This window comes from Hypomesus transpacificus, unplaced genomic scaffold, assembly GCF_021917145.1.
Source record: "Hypomesus transpacificus isolate Combined female unplaced genomic scaffold, fHypTra1 scaffold_61, whole genome shotgun sequence".
Lineage (NCBI taxonomy): Eukaryota > Metazoa > Chordata > Actinopteri > Osmeriformes > Osmeridae > Hypomesus > Hypomesus transpacificus.
Genome location: NW_025814034.1, coordinates 612,027 through 628,554, shown reverse-complemented (window position 1 = coordinate 628,554; position 16,528 = coordinate 612,027). Strand labels below are relative to the sequence as shown.

Genomic DNA, 16,528 nt, shown 5'->3' with positions numbered 1-16,528 from the left:
TTACGTTTAACACGCAATTTATGCTTTTGCATACATAGCCTATGCTACATGCTTCGATACCCAAATAAATACCAAATAGACACCCATCTGTCAGGCTGTTGCATTTTGTACTTCTGTCAATCAATTTCTTATTTCTTGTCAGTTAGCCTACTGCATCCAATCAGCGCTAAAGTGTAGTACCTACCCTTTCCGTTCAGAGTTAATGTAATGTGTTTTTGAGTTAATGTAATGTGGTTTTCCATTTGGGGGAGCGCGTTTTTGTATTGGGGGGAGGTGAACAAGTCATCCGATTTGGGGGGAGTTGACTTGTATTGGGGGGAAGTATTTTCATTTTTGGGGGGAGGTAAACAAGTCATCCGATTTGGGGGGAGTTGACTCGTATTGGGGGGGAGTATTTTCATTTGGGGGATGTACTCATATTAGGGGGTGTCATTTGCACTTCAGGGCCACCGTAGGATGAAGCCAAAATATCCTTCTGATCACAAAGAGAAACTCACAATGAGGCTGCAGTGCACAACCATCGTGGGCCTCATCTCTGACAGTGATGAGTCAGCCTACAGAGAGGAGGTAGATACCCTGACTTCTTGGTGTCAGGACAATAACCTCTCAACATCAGCAAGACCAAGGAGATGATTGTGGACTATAGGAGGCGGAGGAGCATGCACCCCTACACATCAACGGATCTGAAGTGGAGAAGGTCAGCTGCTTCAAGTTCCTCGGGGTGAACATCAGCAATGATCTCACCTGGTCTGTTCACAAGGTGGTCAAAGCGGCCCGTAAATGCCTTTTCTTCCTGAGGAGACTGAAGAAGTTTGGTATGGACTCAGTCATCCTCACAAACTTTTTGCTGAGTTCATCATCAGCAGGAAGCTCCCAGCCCTACAGGACACCTACCACACATGTTGCCTCAGGAAAGTTGGCAGGATTCTAAGAGACTGTTCCCACCCATCCTTCAGTTGCCCCGTTGCCTTCTGGCAGGCGTTACCGCAGCATCCGGTTGCGCACACGCAGACTGGACAACAGTTTCTACCCAAGAGCCATCATGCTTCTGAATGGACACTGATATGGACATTGATTTACTGCACACTAGTCACTAGAGAACTCCCTCACATGGTACAACCCATGCAGAGGCTGCGGTGTCAGAATGCGGAACGTGTGTAGCATACTTTAAGAGAATATAGACTAACGTGACAAATGTCAACAACAGAAATCATCGACCGGCCCAAGAGTGAAGCGGCCCACCGGAGGACTGTACTACGGATCAAGATTTGGCGTTAATGAAGTAACTTCAGGTTCAACCCAGGGTTTTCTGTATCATAACCATGGATCACTTGTTACCGGGGTTAATCACCATGGTAACTCATACTGAACGTCTAACCTGGTCGCTAGCAGGTTAAGTTGGCGATCAGATATCAAACTTGGGTTTACTCTCATGGTGTCTTTGCTGCTTAGACAGAATCAGAATCAGAAAGGGTTTTAATCGCCATGAAAGTTTGCACACACAAGGAATTTACTTTGACATATAGGAATATTAAAAACGTAAATATGTTTCTATACTAAAGGTACATAGTCCAGCAATAATAAGGGGATTTAAAATTAAAATAAAATATTCAATTAAATATAAAGTAGCCATTTTAATATAAAAATGCAAAATATAAAATATTACAAAAAACAACAAATATTACAACACCAAAAAAATATTACAAAAAATACAAATAGTACAAAATGAGGCTGCACTGGACTAATGTAAAGCTGAATTGACTATTGAGTCAGACATTTTATTTTTTATGATTCGCTGTGCACACTGGTCAATTTGGATGCACATCTCAGTAAATAACCAAGTGTTAAGCTAAACCACAGTATTATGTGTGTGTCTACCTCTCTCTATCTCTCTTTCCTCCTGTGTGTGTCTACCTCTCTCTACCTCTTTCTCTCCTCCTGTGTGTGTCTACCTCTCTCTACCTCTTTCTCTCCTCCTGTGTGGGTTGGGCACCCTGTCCCATTAGGAATTCAATACAATCAGTGGTGTAGTGGTAAAAATTGAGGTGGGTAAACTATGATTTTTATTTTTTATTTATTGACAGGGTCGTCAAGCACCCCCCCCCCCCCCCAGACGAGCTTTCACGTCTGTTTCACACCCCCCCCCCCCCCGACGAGCTTTCACCACGTCTGTTTCACACCCCCCCCCCCCCCCCCCACGCATTTCAGCCCCTTTACAGAGGTTTGAGAATCCAGTTTATTTATTCATTTTTACGTTTCAATAGGCCTATTTGGATGGAACCAGCAAAGTTGGCTTATATCTGCATCATCGTATTTAAAAGAATAATAATAATAATAAGATAGCCGTTTGTCCCATGCCTTAATGCGATGTTGTGCAAATTTACCAAAACAACGTTTACAAACGTGAATTGATCTTACTCTGTACTTGAGGCCTTTTGCGGGCATCTGTGGGAGTGGGAGCACTCGATGGTCTCTTCAAAAAAAGCCTGATATCAATGGCTAATTAATCCAATCCGAACAGGTAGACTAATCCACAACGTCTGTGTGTACACACATTCGTGGATCCTGATTGGTGTCACCGCCGCAGCCACAACGCATTGATTGGAGGGTCACAGACCATACAGCGCAGATGAAATGATTCTGACTACAGCGTTTATATGTTAAACAATATGAAATGTAGTCTCTGGTGTTTTAAAATTACACCAAATTTATTTCGGATTATTCCAACGGCAGAATACGAGGTGCAGGGAATTTAGTAAACGCACATAAACGCTATTTAAAGGTGGATACACGCTATTTCCGAATTTCTGGAGGTGCGTAAACGGGGTTTACGTGCATTTAGCCCCCACTACATCCCTGAATACAATATCTGCCTCTTCACCCCCCAGGGCCTTCCCGGACATACCCTCAGGTACCTACAGGAACACCTCACCCACCAGACCTCCTCACGCCCCCCTACGGTCTGCAACCATAAAGCCCTAGAACCAAGCTATCCAGCATGGGTGATAGGGCCATTCCTTCTGCTGCGCCCAGGCTATGGAACGCCCTCCCTGACCATATTAGGGCCCCTCATACGACTGATGTTTTTAGAGGAAACCTGAAAACATATATATTTTTCAAGACTTTCATTAAATGTGTTTTCAAGGTTTTGCTTTTAATTATTTATTGACCTTGATCTTTTTTTTAAAACTTTAATTAATAAACTTGGATTATTTTTTAAATTTGTATTACTATATGTTTTGTAGCACTCAGAAATTGTCTAAATATAGAGTGCATCATAAATATAATTTAGTATTATTATTAGCCCAATAATTAGTCAAAGCTCGTACACAACACACTGTTAGCACAGCTGACTTTATTATGTTGTTCGATGGAACATGGGTTAAATGTTTGATTCATATGTTCATACCTATCAATGTTTGTTCAGATCCACCTTGAAAGTTTGGGCCGCCTAGAATCAGTATTGTTTCATTACTGTCGTGGCGGGCTGATTATTGTGTGGCAGGGTATTAAGGATAGATGGAGTCACCTTTAACCATGTTTACATTTACATTTATTCATTTAGCAGACGCTTTTATCCAAAGCGACTCACAAGAGAGAGCTTTACAAAGTGCATAGGTCACTGATAATAACAACAAGATAGCCCCAAAGCATTGCGGGTAGCCAAAACAAGCACACATTGTGAACAACCAAAATATAAGTGCCAAAGGGCAAAACCATAAAAGCATGTAGTTAGCAAGTTACAATTTAAACAACATGTTAGGAGAAATGTTAGGAGAAGGCCTGTTTGAGCGGGAGAGAATGTAACTGCAGACATAAGGGTCTACCATGGAAGGCAGGAGGGGGGCAGAGAGTGTGAGGCTGGGCTGTTTAATACAGGGGGATTTCTTCTGTGTGTGCGTATCTTGGTTTGTGGAACATTGCTGATAGCTTAGTTTGGACCAACAAGAGACAAGGGAGCAGGGGTTGCTGTGGATGCTGAGTGTTTCCAGCTGTTCTCAGGAGGAACTAAGGAGCTTCTAACTCCCAATGGTGGGAGCGTGATGAGAGCATGTCAGAGTGACTTCAAGTGAGGAGGGGGTTGATTAAGGAAAGGAAGGTCTGAGCGAGAACAACATGGTTGAGGTCCGAGGAGAGTGGAGATTTTGGGAACATGCTACTTCAGGACACTGTGTGAAAGGTTAACGGTATTCCCTAAGCCAAGGCTGAGGCTCCGTGCGCAGTAAGGGATGGGTGACTTCATCTTCCAGAAGCTTCTAGAAGGTTCCATATTGCACAATCTTATCTCTTGGGACAGGGGGTGTGTGCTAAACACTCTGCCTTTATTACCAGGTGTTTTGGGTAATAGGGGGCCTTTTGTTCTGTACCAGTGTATGTTTGTATTCAACTATCTGCCTGAATAGGTAGAGAGGTAGAGAGAGGTAGACACAGGAGAGAGAGGTATAGAGAGGTAGACACACACAGGAGGAGAGAGAGGTAGAGAGAAGTAGACACACAGGAGGAGAGGTAGAGAGAGGTAGACACACAGGAGGAGAGGTAGAGAGAGGTAGACACACAGGAGGAGAGAGAGGTAGAGAGAGGTAGACACACAGGAGGAGAGAGGGGTAGACACACAGGAGGAGAGAGGTAGAGAGAGGTAGACACACAGGAGGAGAGAGAGGGGTAGAGAGGTAGACACACAGGAGGAGAGAGAGGGGTAGAGAGAGGTAGACACACAGGAGGAGAGAGAGAGGTAGAGAGAGGTAGACACACAGGAGTAGAGAGAAGGGTAGAGAGAGGTAGACACACAGGGGTAGAGTTATGACAGCACGGAGCAGAGATTTGTTTTTCAGATCGGTTAATTGGCAACATTGTCTAGCATTGCTAGCATTGTCTAGCATGTCCTGACTTTAATGGTTGTTTGCTGAACCAGAGAGGTTTCCTTTTGTAGTGATGTTTGTTTGTTGGATCTAAAAGTGTTAGGACTGCTTACCTTTTCCTATCGAGACAGTATCAAGTCAGTAGGTGACCAGTTAGATTCCAACCAATAGGCAATCATCAAGAGTGCAGGTAGACACAGGTAGATATCTACTGTATTTTCTGCACACACTATTTCTACGTCTTTTGGGATAATACCGTGTGCAAATTGATGTAATCAGTAAAAATATATCTACTGTATTTTCTGCACACACTATTTCTATGTCTTTTGGGATAATACCGTGTGCAAATTGATTCAGAAGCACTAAATGTCACACGTGCCTCTGTGTGTGTGTTCGTGTACCTCTGTGTGTGTGTACCTCTGTGTGTGTGTGTGTGTGTAGCTCTCTGTGTGTGTGTGTGTGTGTGTGTGTGTGTGTGTGTGTGTGTGTACTCATGTGTGTGTTTCATGTAGTTTCCATTTCACCACTATAGCTTCCAAGCAGCAACATGGACACATTTACTTACTGAGTAAAATATTTATTGAAACCAAAACATACATTTAGATATGTAACATTGCCAACCAACCAAGTGTCCTGTTGAACTTGGTTTGGCTAGCTAGCCAGCTCTGTCATTAACTCATTTATCATCATACCCTAGACAGAGAAGTCTGTCTTTGTTCTACTAACCTACATTTCCATTACATTACATGTATTCATTTAGCAGAAGCTTCTATCCAAAAAGCGACTTCCAAGAGAAAGCTTTACAAAAGAGCATAGGTCAATGATCATAACACATGAGATAGCCCCAAACATTGCTGGTAGACACAACATACGTTGGGAAAACCAAACAAGTGCCAATGGAAAGAAACACAAGAGCATGCAGTTAAACAAGTTACAATTAAACAACATGAAGCTCCAAAAAGTGCAAGAGTGAACCGAAAGCAGGCAACAATAATATAATTCATGTCAACGTCCTGTCTCGTAGATGATGTAGGTGATGGGGAAAGAATGTCTGTATTAGCATCACCACTCATCGAACAGCTACACCACTAATACTGACACAAGTAGTAGGTATTGTAAGTGAGGCTGGGGTGGATAGTGGGTGTTGTGAGTGAGGCTGGGGTGGATAGTGGGTGTTGTGAGTGAGGCTGGGGTGGATAGTGGGTGTTGTGAGTGAGGCTGGGGTGGATAGTGGGTGTTGTGAGTGAGGCTGGGGTGGATAGTGGGTGTTGTGAGTGAGGCTGGGGTGGATAGTGGGTGTTGTGAGTGAGGCTGGGGTGGATAGTGGGTGTTGTGAGTGAGGCTGGGGTGGATAGTGGGTGTTGTGAGTGAGGCTGGGGTGGATAGTGGGTGTTGTGAGTGAGGCTGGGTGGATAGTGGGTGTTGTGAGTGAGGCTGGGGTGGATAGTGGGTGTTGTGAGTGAGGCTGGGGTGGATAGTGGGTGTTGTGAGTGAGGCTGGGGTGGATAGTGGGTGTTGTGAGTGAGGCTGGGGTGGATAGTGGGTGTTGTGAGTGAGGCTGGGGTGGATAGTGGGTGTTGTGAGTGAGGCTGGGGTGGATAGTGGGTGTTGTGAGTGAGGCTGGGGTGGATAGTGGGTGTTGTGAGTGAGGCTGGGGTGGATAGTGGGTGTTGTGAGTAAGGCTGGGGTGGATAGTGGGTGTTGTGAGTAAGGCTGGGGTGGATAGTGGGTGTTGTGAGTGAGGCTGGGGTGGATAGTGGGTGTTGTGAGTGAGGCTGGGGTGAATAGTGGGTGTTGTGAGTGAGGCTGGGTGGATAGTGGGTGTTGTGAGTGAGGCTGGGGTGGATAGTGGGTGTTGTGAGTGAGGCTGGGGTGGATAGTGGGTGTTGTGAGTGAGGCTGGGGTGGATAGTGGGTGTTGTGAGTGAGGCTGGGGTGGATAGTGGGTGTTGTGAGTGAGGCAGGGGTGGATAGTGGGTGTTGTGAGTGAGGCTGGGGTGGATAGTGGGTGTTGTGAGTGAGGCTGGGGTGGATAGTGGGTGTTGTGAGTGAGGCTGGGGTGGATAGTGGGTGTTGTGAGTGAGGCAGGGGTGGATAGTGGGTGTTGTGAGTGAGGCTGGGGTGGATAGTGGGTGTTGTGAGTGAGGCTGGGGTGGATAGTGGGTGTTGTGAGTGAGGCTGGGGTGGATAGTGGGTGTTGTGAGTGAGGCTGGGGTGGATAGTGGGTGTTGTGAGTGAGGCAGGGGTGGATAGTGGGTGTTGTGAGTGAGGCTGGGGTGGATAGTGGGTGTTGTGAGTGAGGCTGGGGTGGATAGTGGGTGTTGTGAGTGAGGCTGGGGTGGATAGTGGGTGTTGTGAGTGAGGCTGGGGTGGATAGTGGGTGTTGTGAGTGAGGCTGGGGTGGATAGTGGGTGTTGTGAGTGAGGCTGGGTGGATAGTGGGTGTTGTGAGTGAGGCTGGGGTGGATAGTGGGTGTTGTGAGTGAGGCTGGGGTGGATAGTGGGTGTTGTGAGTGAGGCTGGGGTGGATAGTGGGTGTTGTGAGTGAGGCTGGGGTGGATAGTGGGTGTTGTGAGTGAGGCAGGGGTGGATAGTGGGTGTTGTGAGTGAGGCTGGGGTGGATAGTGGGTGTTGTGAGTGAGGCAGGGGTGGATAGTGGGTGTTGTGAGTGAGGCTGGGGTGGATAGTGGGTGTTGTGAGTGAGGCTGGGGTGGATAGTGGGTGTTGTGAGTGAGGCTGGGGTGGATAGTGGGTGTTGTGAGTGAGGCTGGGGTGGATAGTGGGTGTTGTGAGTGAGGCTGGGGTGGATAGTGGGTGTTGTGAGTGAGGCTGGGGTGGATAGTGGGTGTTGTGAGTGAGGCTGGGGTGGATAGTGGGTGTTGTGAGGCTGGGGTGGATAGTGGGTGTTGTGAGTAAGGCTGGGGTGGATAGTGGGTGTTGTGAGTGAGGCTGGGTGGATAGTGGGTGTTGTGAGTGAGGCTGGGGTGGATAGTGGGTGTTGTGAGTACACGCCCCATCAGAGTACACGAGTAACGAGTGGCACGACCACAACCGCTATATCTTTTTCTGGCCAGCAGAGGGCGCCAAACACACAAATTGCGGAAAATGCCGCCCCCAACTTCGTGGCGCCCCCGGAGGCTGCCCGGTCGTCCCGTGCCTAAAACCACCCCTGGGACACACACACACACTTACATTACCTGATATCAGTATGATTTCTACTGGCCTAGCCTTGTCCTCCTCCTCTTTCTTGTTGCGAAAGGTTCAGGTTTAGAATCACGAACATCTGTTAGAAATACAGGAGGAAATACCATGTCTGCCATATGACATCTCTACAAACACACATACACGACTGTGTCTTACCTTTACTGCCTGCTGTACATTTCTTCCACAATACTACTCCTACTACTAGTGCCACGCCCACGAAAGCTCCAACTCCAGCTCCAACTCCAACTGTTTTACCAATGGACCATTTATCTGTCGGGGGAAAAGATGAATCTGAAAGACAAAGTGATCCTCATCAGACAGAAAGACTGTCAGAAAGAGATGAAGCACTAATGAAGAATAAGAAATGTCTACATAGATATGTGTTGATTTATTAATTAATAGACAGCATCTTGAATTTTGGTTTGGGCTTTTATTTCTCTGGGTCTTTATCTCTATTTGATCTAACTTACCAACACTGAGCTGGATGACAGTCGTCCTAACCTGGCCAACACGGCAGGTGTAGCTCCCCTCATCCTCCAGCTTCACTCTGGACAGTTTCAGGGAGACGTTGCCCCTGACCAGTTCTCCTTCAAACAGCATGGTCCTGTCTTTGTAAGACTCCTTCTGGTCGTCATTATTGTTACGGCCATCCTTGTATAAATGTACAGCAGTAGGTTCCATGTCAGGTCTGGTCCACTCCACTGTCAGGAACTCTGCATTGACGGAAGGTTCCAGGGAACACGGCAGGATGACATCATCACCCTCTACAGCAACAATGCGGTCAGATGAACCAATCAGCTGAGACTCTCCTGGAAGAACAGACACAAAGACAGAATCCATCTGGGATATCAAGGGGTGTTTAATAAAGGTTGTCTTCCATTGTCGTTAGTTAGCAAGTCTTTCTGTCTTTTAGCATTTTGATCTAGCAGACATCATTTCCAAACCAATGTATACGAACAGGGCAGATACAAAGTAAAGCAGATCAAGGATCTGAAGTGCATAGTAATAACAGTATATCGAGGTGTTGTAACCAAACAGTAGTAGCTACATGCATGGTAAGTTACTTTAAAAAGGTTTTCACAGGACATTTTAATTTAGACTCTACCTGTTTTGGACTAAGTAGAGTGACTAAATTATTTAAACATGGGCTAGGTATATAACTTGACTGCTTTGTTACTATATAGCCTAATGGTATATTTAACATTGTTATGTATTTATACAGAGACCTGTTGGCCTAACACACCCTGTTATCGTAACACATCATTTGTGGAGACAAAAATGTACTTATTTGTGCATATTCATTTAGCAGACCTTTTTATCCAGAGCTAATAGGGGATTTATCCCACTGGCCGGCCGGCCAACCCAACAAACAAACTAATCTTTTGTTTAGGGCCCCGCGATTGGCCAATCAAGGGACCCCATACACTATTCATGTTTAGGGCCCCCAAAACTCTAGGGCCGGCCCTGCTCATAGATATGCTCTGCAATCAAATGCTGTAGCCATGGCTACCATTGAGCTTGTTCAAGAACTCACCCGCAGACGACTGGGAGCAGAGAACCATGAACAGCATCATGCTGCAGATACGGTCCATCTTCCAACGCTGGAAACGAGGAAGAAAAATAACATTAATTATTCATCCTTAGAGAAGATAATAGCATACGTTAGTTGCACAAACCCCCATAAATATTCTTAAAGATGTGCGTATGATAATCAAAGTTGTAGTCCGATAGGCCTACTTATTGAAGTAGCTTAGGCCTATATTCATGCGACTTTCTGCAATAAACGTACAGGCAATGTAGGCTTAACTGTCAAAACGAAACAAACTGCTTGAAACGTATGTAGGACCTATTCTTAATTCAAATATTCAGCAAGAAATGGTGGTTATGAAACATGCACAGTGACTTAAAACCTAATGAAGGTGGTTTCGGGTCCCACTAATTAAGACATAGACTACTGGACTATTAGAAGGCAAGGGTAAATATGCTACAAGGGCCTTCAGATATTTCAATTTTTTTATGACATTGGGTGATGAATGATTGCGTAAGTTCCTAATTAGCTAGTCGGACTCATCAACGTTTCCAGCCCAACTCTCCTCACTCATAGTAAACCCCGTGACCATATGGGAGCAGGCTTCATCTTATGCTTTTACAACAGCAGTGGCAGAAGAAAACTGAAATATGTTAGGCTACTAAATCCTCAATTAAAAAACCAAGACTTTCGTAATATGGCCTAATCCGTCCAATCTCTGTATATAATTTAGGCTATCAACTCATCCTTTTTATCATTAAACCATGTGCATTATTGTTGCATTATGATATTTGCATGACTGAAAAATAAATTAACATCTGATGTGAACAATAAATAATAGCCTATCCCATAATTTGATTGAGAATTGCGCGAAAACGATTGACAAAAACGGTAGGCCTAAATGATGGCCTAATGCATGCATCACAGAGGATAAATCTACAGAATTATTTTTCATGACACAGAATAGCCTAAATTTCATCTACGCACGGTGCCTGATGCATAGCCTATAGGCTAGTCCTTCAATTAAACGTCAAAGTTAATGTGACGGCTTTAGATTCTATTTTATAGGCAATAGGCGCTAATAGGCCTAATGTGTTTCCCACAAACGCAGTGGCGGATTTAGTGATTTGGGGGCCCCAGGCAAAGACAGGCATGGGGCCCCCTTAACTCCTATTCTTACTCTTTTCAATCCATATAATAATTATGAATATATATTAATATATATTAATATGTATAAATATATAAGCTATAGCTTATAAGCTATAGCAGCGTCAGTTGAAAATTTAGCAAGATCAAATAAAGATATTGGGCAATCCGGTGAAAACGTTCCTAACCTCTATGACTTTATGTCACCTTTTTCCCTTCTAGTGATATTTTCAAGCATTTAGCCTACTTATATTGCATTAATTCATTAAGAACCCCCCTTTGAAACAAGCTAACAACATTGTCAGCGGCAGTATTTCAGATGCAATCGCAATTCAAACAGTACAGTACCATCTGTTAACTGAAAATATGCCCCCAAAAAAGTAAATAAGCACAATTATTTAGGGGGAAAACTGCTAATTCAATAAACGTTTGCTGGAAGCGATCATTGTCAGTAACAATGCCAAATCTGGTCTCAGTTTAGAGCCCTGCGTGGGGAAGCTGACCCCGGTAAATTGTGCAACGAGCAAGCTAGCCTAGCTGCTGTTGCTAGCCAAACTTCACTGAGCAGCACTTGTGCTAGCTGCCGCATCATTGGATGCCAGTGGAGAAAAATTACGCTTCCTTCTGTAGTTTGAGTTTGGCAATTACTTGTTTACTCTCTTCTTTTGTCTTTCTCTTTTGTGCTCCGCTCGGGGAGTTTGGTTACATTTCGCAAATTGGGTTTTGCATTCACTTCACTCTTCTACTGTCTCATATTAACCAACTGAAATTACGTGCTTTGCTGCGCAGTTGCTGCAATCGATGGAATAGTCCACAGTAGTTTCGGGTGGGAGGGGAAGCCTGCTTTGACACAAATAGAATAAACGCTCTGTTGGTATCGTTGTTGATACTTTTGTGGAAGGTTATGACTTTTAATCGATTTGCATTATTATTATAGTTATTATTGATCATATAGTAATTTTATGTAGTCTTTTAAGGGCACCCCTGGCAGCTGGGGGCCCCAGGCGGTTGCCTACCTTGCCTAATGGGTAAATCCGCCCCTGCACAAACGCAATCCATATGATTATTGTTAGGTTAGGCTACAAAAAGCCAAAGTTATAGGCATATATAGGTTACGTTTAGGCTATAGGCCTAACTCTGAAAACAGGCTATTTCATAGTTCGCGTGTAATTCTCCTATAATTTATATTCTTCAACTAAAATCTGAAAATGGTGTTGTTCAGATTACAGAATGTCGTTGCCTATTTAAAAGTGAGGAATCCAATATCAAGGCCTGTTCATCCACATGTGGGATGCGAAAATGTGGGATTTTTTTTCAAAATCTTGGTTATCTAATGGTGAACCCATTGGGTGTCGAACACAGCCACCTCTGACATCCCAAGTGCAAGCACTACCATGCTACGCCAAAGAAAAGTTAGTAGTGACTAATCACGGGTGGCGTCATGTTACATAGGCTACTCGAGGAGGGAGTTTCACCGATTCACACCGGCTACATTAACAGCACTGCAAAATTACATCGAATATAAAATCTATATGTATTCAATTAGTACAAAAATATAGGCTAAGTTCAGGACTCACAAGTTTTATAAAAAGTTTGGCATGAGATCACCCATCAACGTTTGGGTACAAACTTACGGCCCTATTTTTCGTTTGTTACGAGGCTGAAGAATACAAAAACCGAATGGGTACACACGAACACGGATTCGGTTACAAAAATAGGTCTACATATTTGCCTGCCTATCATCTTTTAGGTAGCCAACATATTTAGTACAGCAAATATATATGAACATATTTTCAGAAGCTATTTGCTAAATCTAAAGTCTGCTAAATGCATAAATACGTGGATAAGAACATACTTGCGGGTTCAGTTGGATTTGCGATGTCGGTTGTTATAAAAGACTATTGGCTACTAGCCATGGGCGGATCGATCCCAAAGTATCGATTTTTTCGATACTGGCATTGTATCAAAAGGATCGATTCTCAATTTGAAATATAGATCCTACCTGGGATTTCTTTTAAATAAGTTATTTTAGAATATTTTTATAATAGTAGTAGGCCTTATAGTATAGAAATGTACTTAAATAAGAAAGTCAATGGGAACTATTTTTTCTTCCGCTGTGTCTGTGCTTATCTTGAGTTCATCAGCGGCAGCGCGCCGCCCTCTCTCACTCTCACTCAGTGAAAGCACACTCTGCTGCGGTCATGACTGAAAGAAAAAGAACCATAATCTGAAGTTATTTCACTCCAGTTAACAGTGATGAAACTTCATGTGACATTTGTCAAACAACAATTCGCCATGGTGGCAATACCACAATTAATAATTTCCTTGTTTTCTGCTATTCTCACGTTTCATTGGTTTCTTTCCAACACATCATTAAATCAACCTATCACGTCTTGCATGCAGCCCTACGTACATTCCATGGAACATTAAATCAAAGTCAATAAAGAAGATTCATGAAACTCTGGATTTTGGCCACCTCACACAATGGTTTGCCGACTGTACCCAAAAGTAAGGGAAAATGTGTATGACAAATCGTGTCGAGGCAATATGGTTGGCCTATGGATGAAACCAAACATGCTTATGTAACCGGGGTACATTTGTTTGTTATATATGTTCACCAAAATTTGAATTTATGTTGTAAGAATCCACTATTTTGACGTGTTCTGTTATTTAATGACATATTAGATAAGGGAGAGTGACCGAGGTGAAGTTAGTTTCATATTCGACATTCGACATTCGTCTCACATTCGGAAGACGCTACTTTGCAGCGCCGAGTTAGGGACCGGGTGAAAATTACCCATACAATTTTGAAAAATGATGACATTTATAATATTTGTATGACTATAAAACCTCAAACAAACAGCAGAGCATTCCAACAATGTCTGGCCTACTTCCAAACCCTTTACTTTTTCAATAAAACATTTAAAAAAATGATAGAAAATCGCTAATCTCTGAAAATAGCATGAAATCATTGATAATCTCAATAACCTTTTCAAACTTGTTTAAAAAAATCTTGAATATACACCAGATTATTCTAATAGTGTCTGGCCTACTTCCACACCCTTTACTTTTTCAATAAAACATTTAAAAAAATGATAGAAAATCGCTAATCTCTGAAAATAGCATGAAATCATTGATAATCTCAATATCTTTTCCAAACTTGGGTCAAAAAATCTCAAATACACACCAGATTATTCTAATAGTGTCTGGCCTACTTCCACACCCTTTACTCTTTCAATAAAACATTAAAAAAAATGATAGAAAATCACTCATCTCTGAAAATAGCATGAAATCATTGATAATCTCAATAACTTTTTCAAACTTGGGTCAAAAAATCTCGAATATACACCATATTATTCTAATAGTGTCTGGCCTACTTCCACACCCTTTACTTTTTCAATAAAACATTTAAAAAAATGATAGAAAATCGCTAATCTCTGAAAATAGCATGAAATCATTGATAATCTCAATAACTTTTTCAAACTTGGGTCAAAAAATCTCGAATATACACCAGATTATTCTAATAGTGTCTGGCCTACTTCCACACCCTTTACTTTTTCAATAAAACATTTAAAAAAATGATAGAAAATCGCTATTCTCTGAAAATAGCATGAAATCATTGATAATCTCAATATCTTTTCCAAACTTGGGTCAAAAAATCTCAAATACACACCAGATTATTCTAATAGTGTCTGGCCTACTTCCACACCCTTTACTTTTTCAATAAAACATTTAAAAAAATGATAGAAAATCGCTAATCTCTGAAAATAGCATGAAATCATTGATAATCTCAATAACTTTTTCAAACTTGGGTCAAAAAATCTCGAATATACACCAGATTATTCTAATAGTGTCTGGCCTACTTCCACACCCTTTACTTTTTCAATAAAACATTTAAAAAAATGATAGAAAATCGCTAATCTCTGAAAATAGCATGAAATCATTGATAATCTCAATAACTTTTTCAAACTTGGGTCAAAAAATCTCGAATATACACCAGATTATTCTAATAGTGTCTGGCCTACTTCCACACCCTTTACTTTTTCAATAAAACATTTAAAAAAATGATAGAAAATCGCTATTCTCTGAAAATAGCATGAAATCATTGATAATCTCAATATCTTTTCCAAACTTGGGTCAAAAAATCTCAAATACACACCAGATTATTCTAATAGTGTCTGGCCTACTTCCACACCCTTTACTTTTTCAATAAAACATTTAAAAAAATGATAGAAAATCGCTAATCTCTGAAAATAGCATGAAATCATTGATAATCTCAATAACTTTTTCAAACTTGGGTCAAAAAATCTCGAATATACACCAGATTATTCTAATAGTGTCTGGCCTACTTCCACACCCTTTACTTTTTCAATAAAACATTTAAAAAAATGATAGAAAATCGCTAATCTCTGAAAATAGCATGAAATCATTGATAATCTCAATATCTTTTCCAAATTTGGGTCAAAAAATCTCAAATAAACACCAGATTATTCTAATAGTGTCTGGCCTACTTCCACACCCTTTACCTTTTCAATAAAACATTTAAAAAAATGATAGAAAATCGCTAATCTCTGAAAATAGCATGAAATCATTGATAATCTCAATATCTTTTCCAAACTTGGGTCAAAAAATCTCAAATACACACCAGATTATTCTAATAGTGTCTGGCCTACTTCCACACCCTTTACTTTTTCAATAAAACATTTAAAAAAATGATAGAAAATCGCTCATCTCTGAAAATAGCATGAAATCATTGATAATCTCAATAACTTTTTCAAACTTGGGTCGAAAAATCTCGAATATACACCATATTATTCTAATAGTGTCTGGCCTACTTCCACACCCTTTACTTTTTCAATAAAACATTTAAAAAAATGATAGAAAATCGCTAATCTCTGAAAATAGCATGAAATCATTGATAATCTCAATATCTTTTCCAAACTTGGGTCAAAAAATCTCAAATACACACCAGATTATTCTAATAGTGTCTGGCCTACTTCCACACCCTTTACTTTTTCAATAAAACATTTAAAAGAATGATAGAAAATCGCTAATCTCTGAAAATAGCATGAAATCCTTGCTAATCTCAATATCTTTTCCAAACTTGGGTCAAAACATCTCAAATACACACCATATTATTCTAATAGTGTCTGTCCTACTTCCACACCCTTTACTTTTTTAATAAAACCTTTTAAAAAATGATAGAAAATCGCTAATCTCTGAAAATAGCATGAAATCCTTGCTAATCTCAATAACCTTTTCAAACTTGGGTCAAAAAATCTCTAATATACACCAGATTATTCTAATAGTGTCTGGCCTACTTCCACACCCTTTACTTTTTCAATAAAACCTTTTAAAAAATGATAGAAAATCGCTAATCTCTGAAAATAGCATGAAATCCTTGCTAATCTCAATAATATTTCCAGACTTGCGTCAAAAAATCTCAAATATACACCAGATTATTCTAATAGTGTCTGGCCTACTTCCACACCCTTTACTTTTTCAATAATGTTTTTAAAAAAATGATAGAAAATCGCTAATCTCTGAAAATAGCATGAAATCATTGATAATCTCAATAACTTTTTCAAACTTGTTTAAAAAAATCTCTAATATACACCTGTTTATTCTAATAGTGTCTGGCCTACTTCCACACCCTTTACCTTTTCAATAATGTGTTTTAAAAAATGATATAAAATCGCTAAACTCTGAAAATAGCATGAAATCCTTGCAAATCTCAATACATTTTCCAGACTTGTTGAGAAAAATCTCAAATACACACCAGATTATTCTAAT

At 41.3% G+C, this 16,528-nt stretch overlaps 1 protein-coding gene across 2 annotated transcripts; it reads right to left on the bottom strand.

Annotated features, from left to right (window-relative positions):
* Positions 1 to 7,787: 7,787 nt before the first annotated feature.
* Positions 7,788 to 12,728, bottom strand: LOC124465950 (myelin-oligodendrocyte glycoprotein-like). 2 transcript variants are annotated; one of them, XM_047017641.1, is made up of 5 exons: positions 12,591 to 12,728; positions 9,596 to 9,662; positions 8,532 to 8,870; positions 8,218 to 8,331; positions 7,788 to 8,140 (listed from the first exon to the last, which is right to left on the bottom strand). In XM_047017641.1, the coding sequence occupies exons 2-5, from the start codon at positions 9,651 to 9,653 to the stop codon at positions 8,073 to 8,075; spliced, it is 579 nt and encodes a 192-aa protein (XP_046873597.1). In that variant the 5' UTR covers positions 9,654 to 9,662; positions 12,591 to 12,728; the 3' UTR covers positions 7,788 to 8,072. The 2 variants fall into 2 exon arrangements, with proteins under 2 accessions (XP_046873597.1, XP_046873596.1); XM_047017640.1 differs by having other exon boundaries at positions 8,218 to 8,352; positions 12,591 to 12,714.
* Between the last annotated feature and the right edge of the window lie 3,800 nt (positions 12,729 to 16,528).

Coding starts and splice junctions, on each gene's coding strand:
- LOC124465950 (XM_047017640.1), bottom strand. CDS start 9,653: ATGGACCGTATCTGCAGCATGATGCTGTTCATGGTTCTCTGCTCCCAG. Junction 8,353..8,531: donor TGTCATCCAGCTCAGTGTTG/GTAAGTTAGATC, acceptor TTTGTCTTTCAG/ATTCATCTTTTCCCCCGACA. Junction 8,141..8,217: donor ATGTACAGCAGGCAGTAAAG/GTAAGACACAGT, acceptor TATTTCTAACAG/ATGTTCGTGATTCTAAACCT.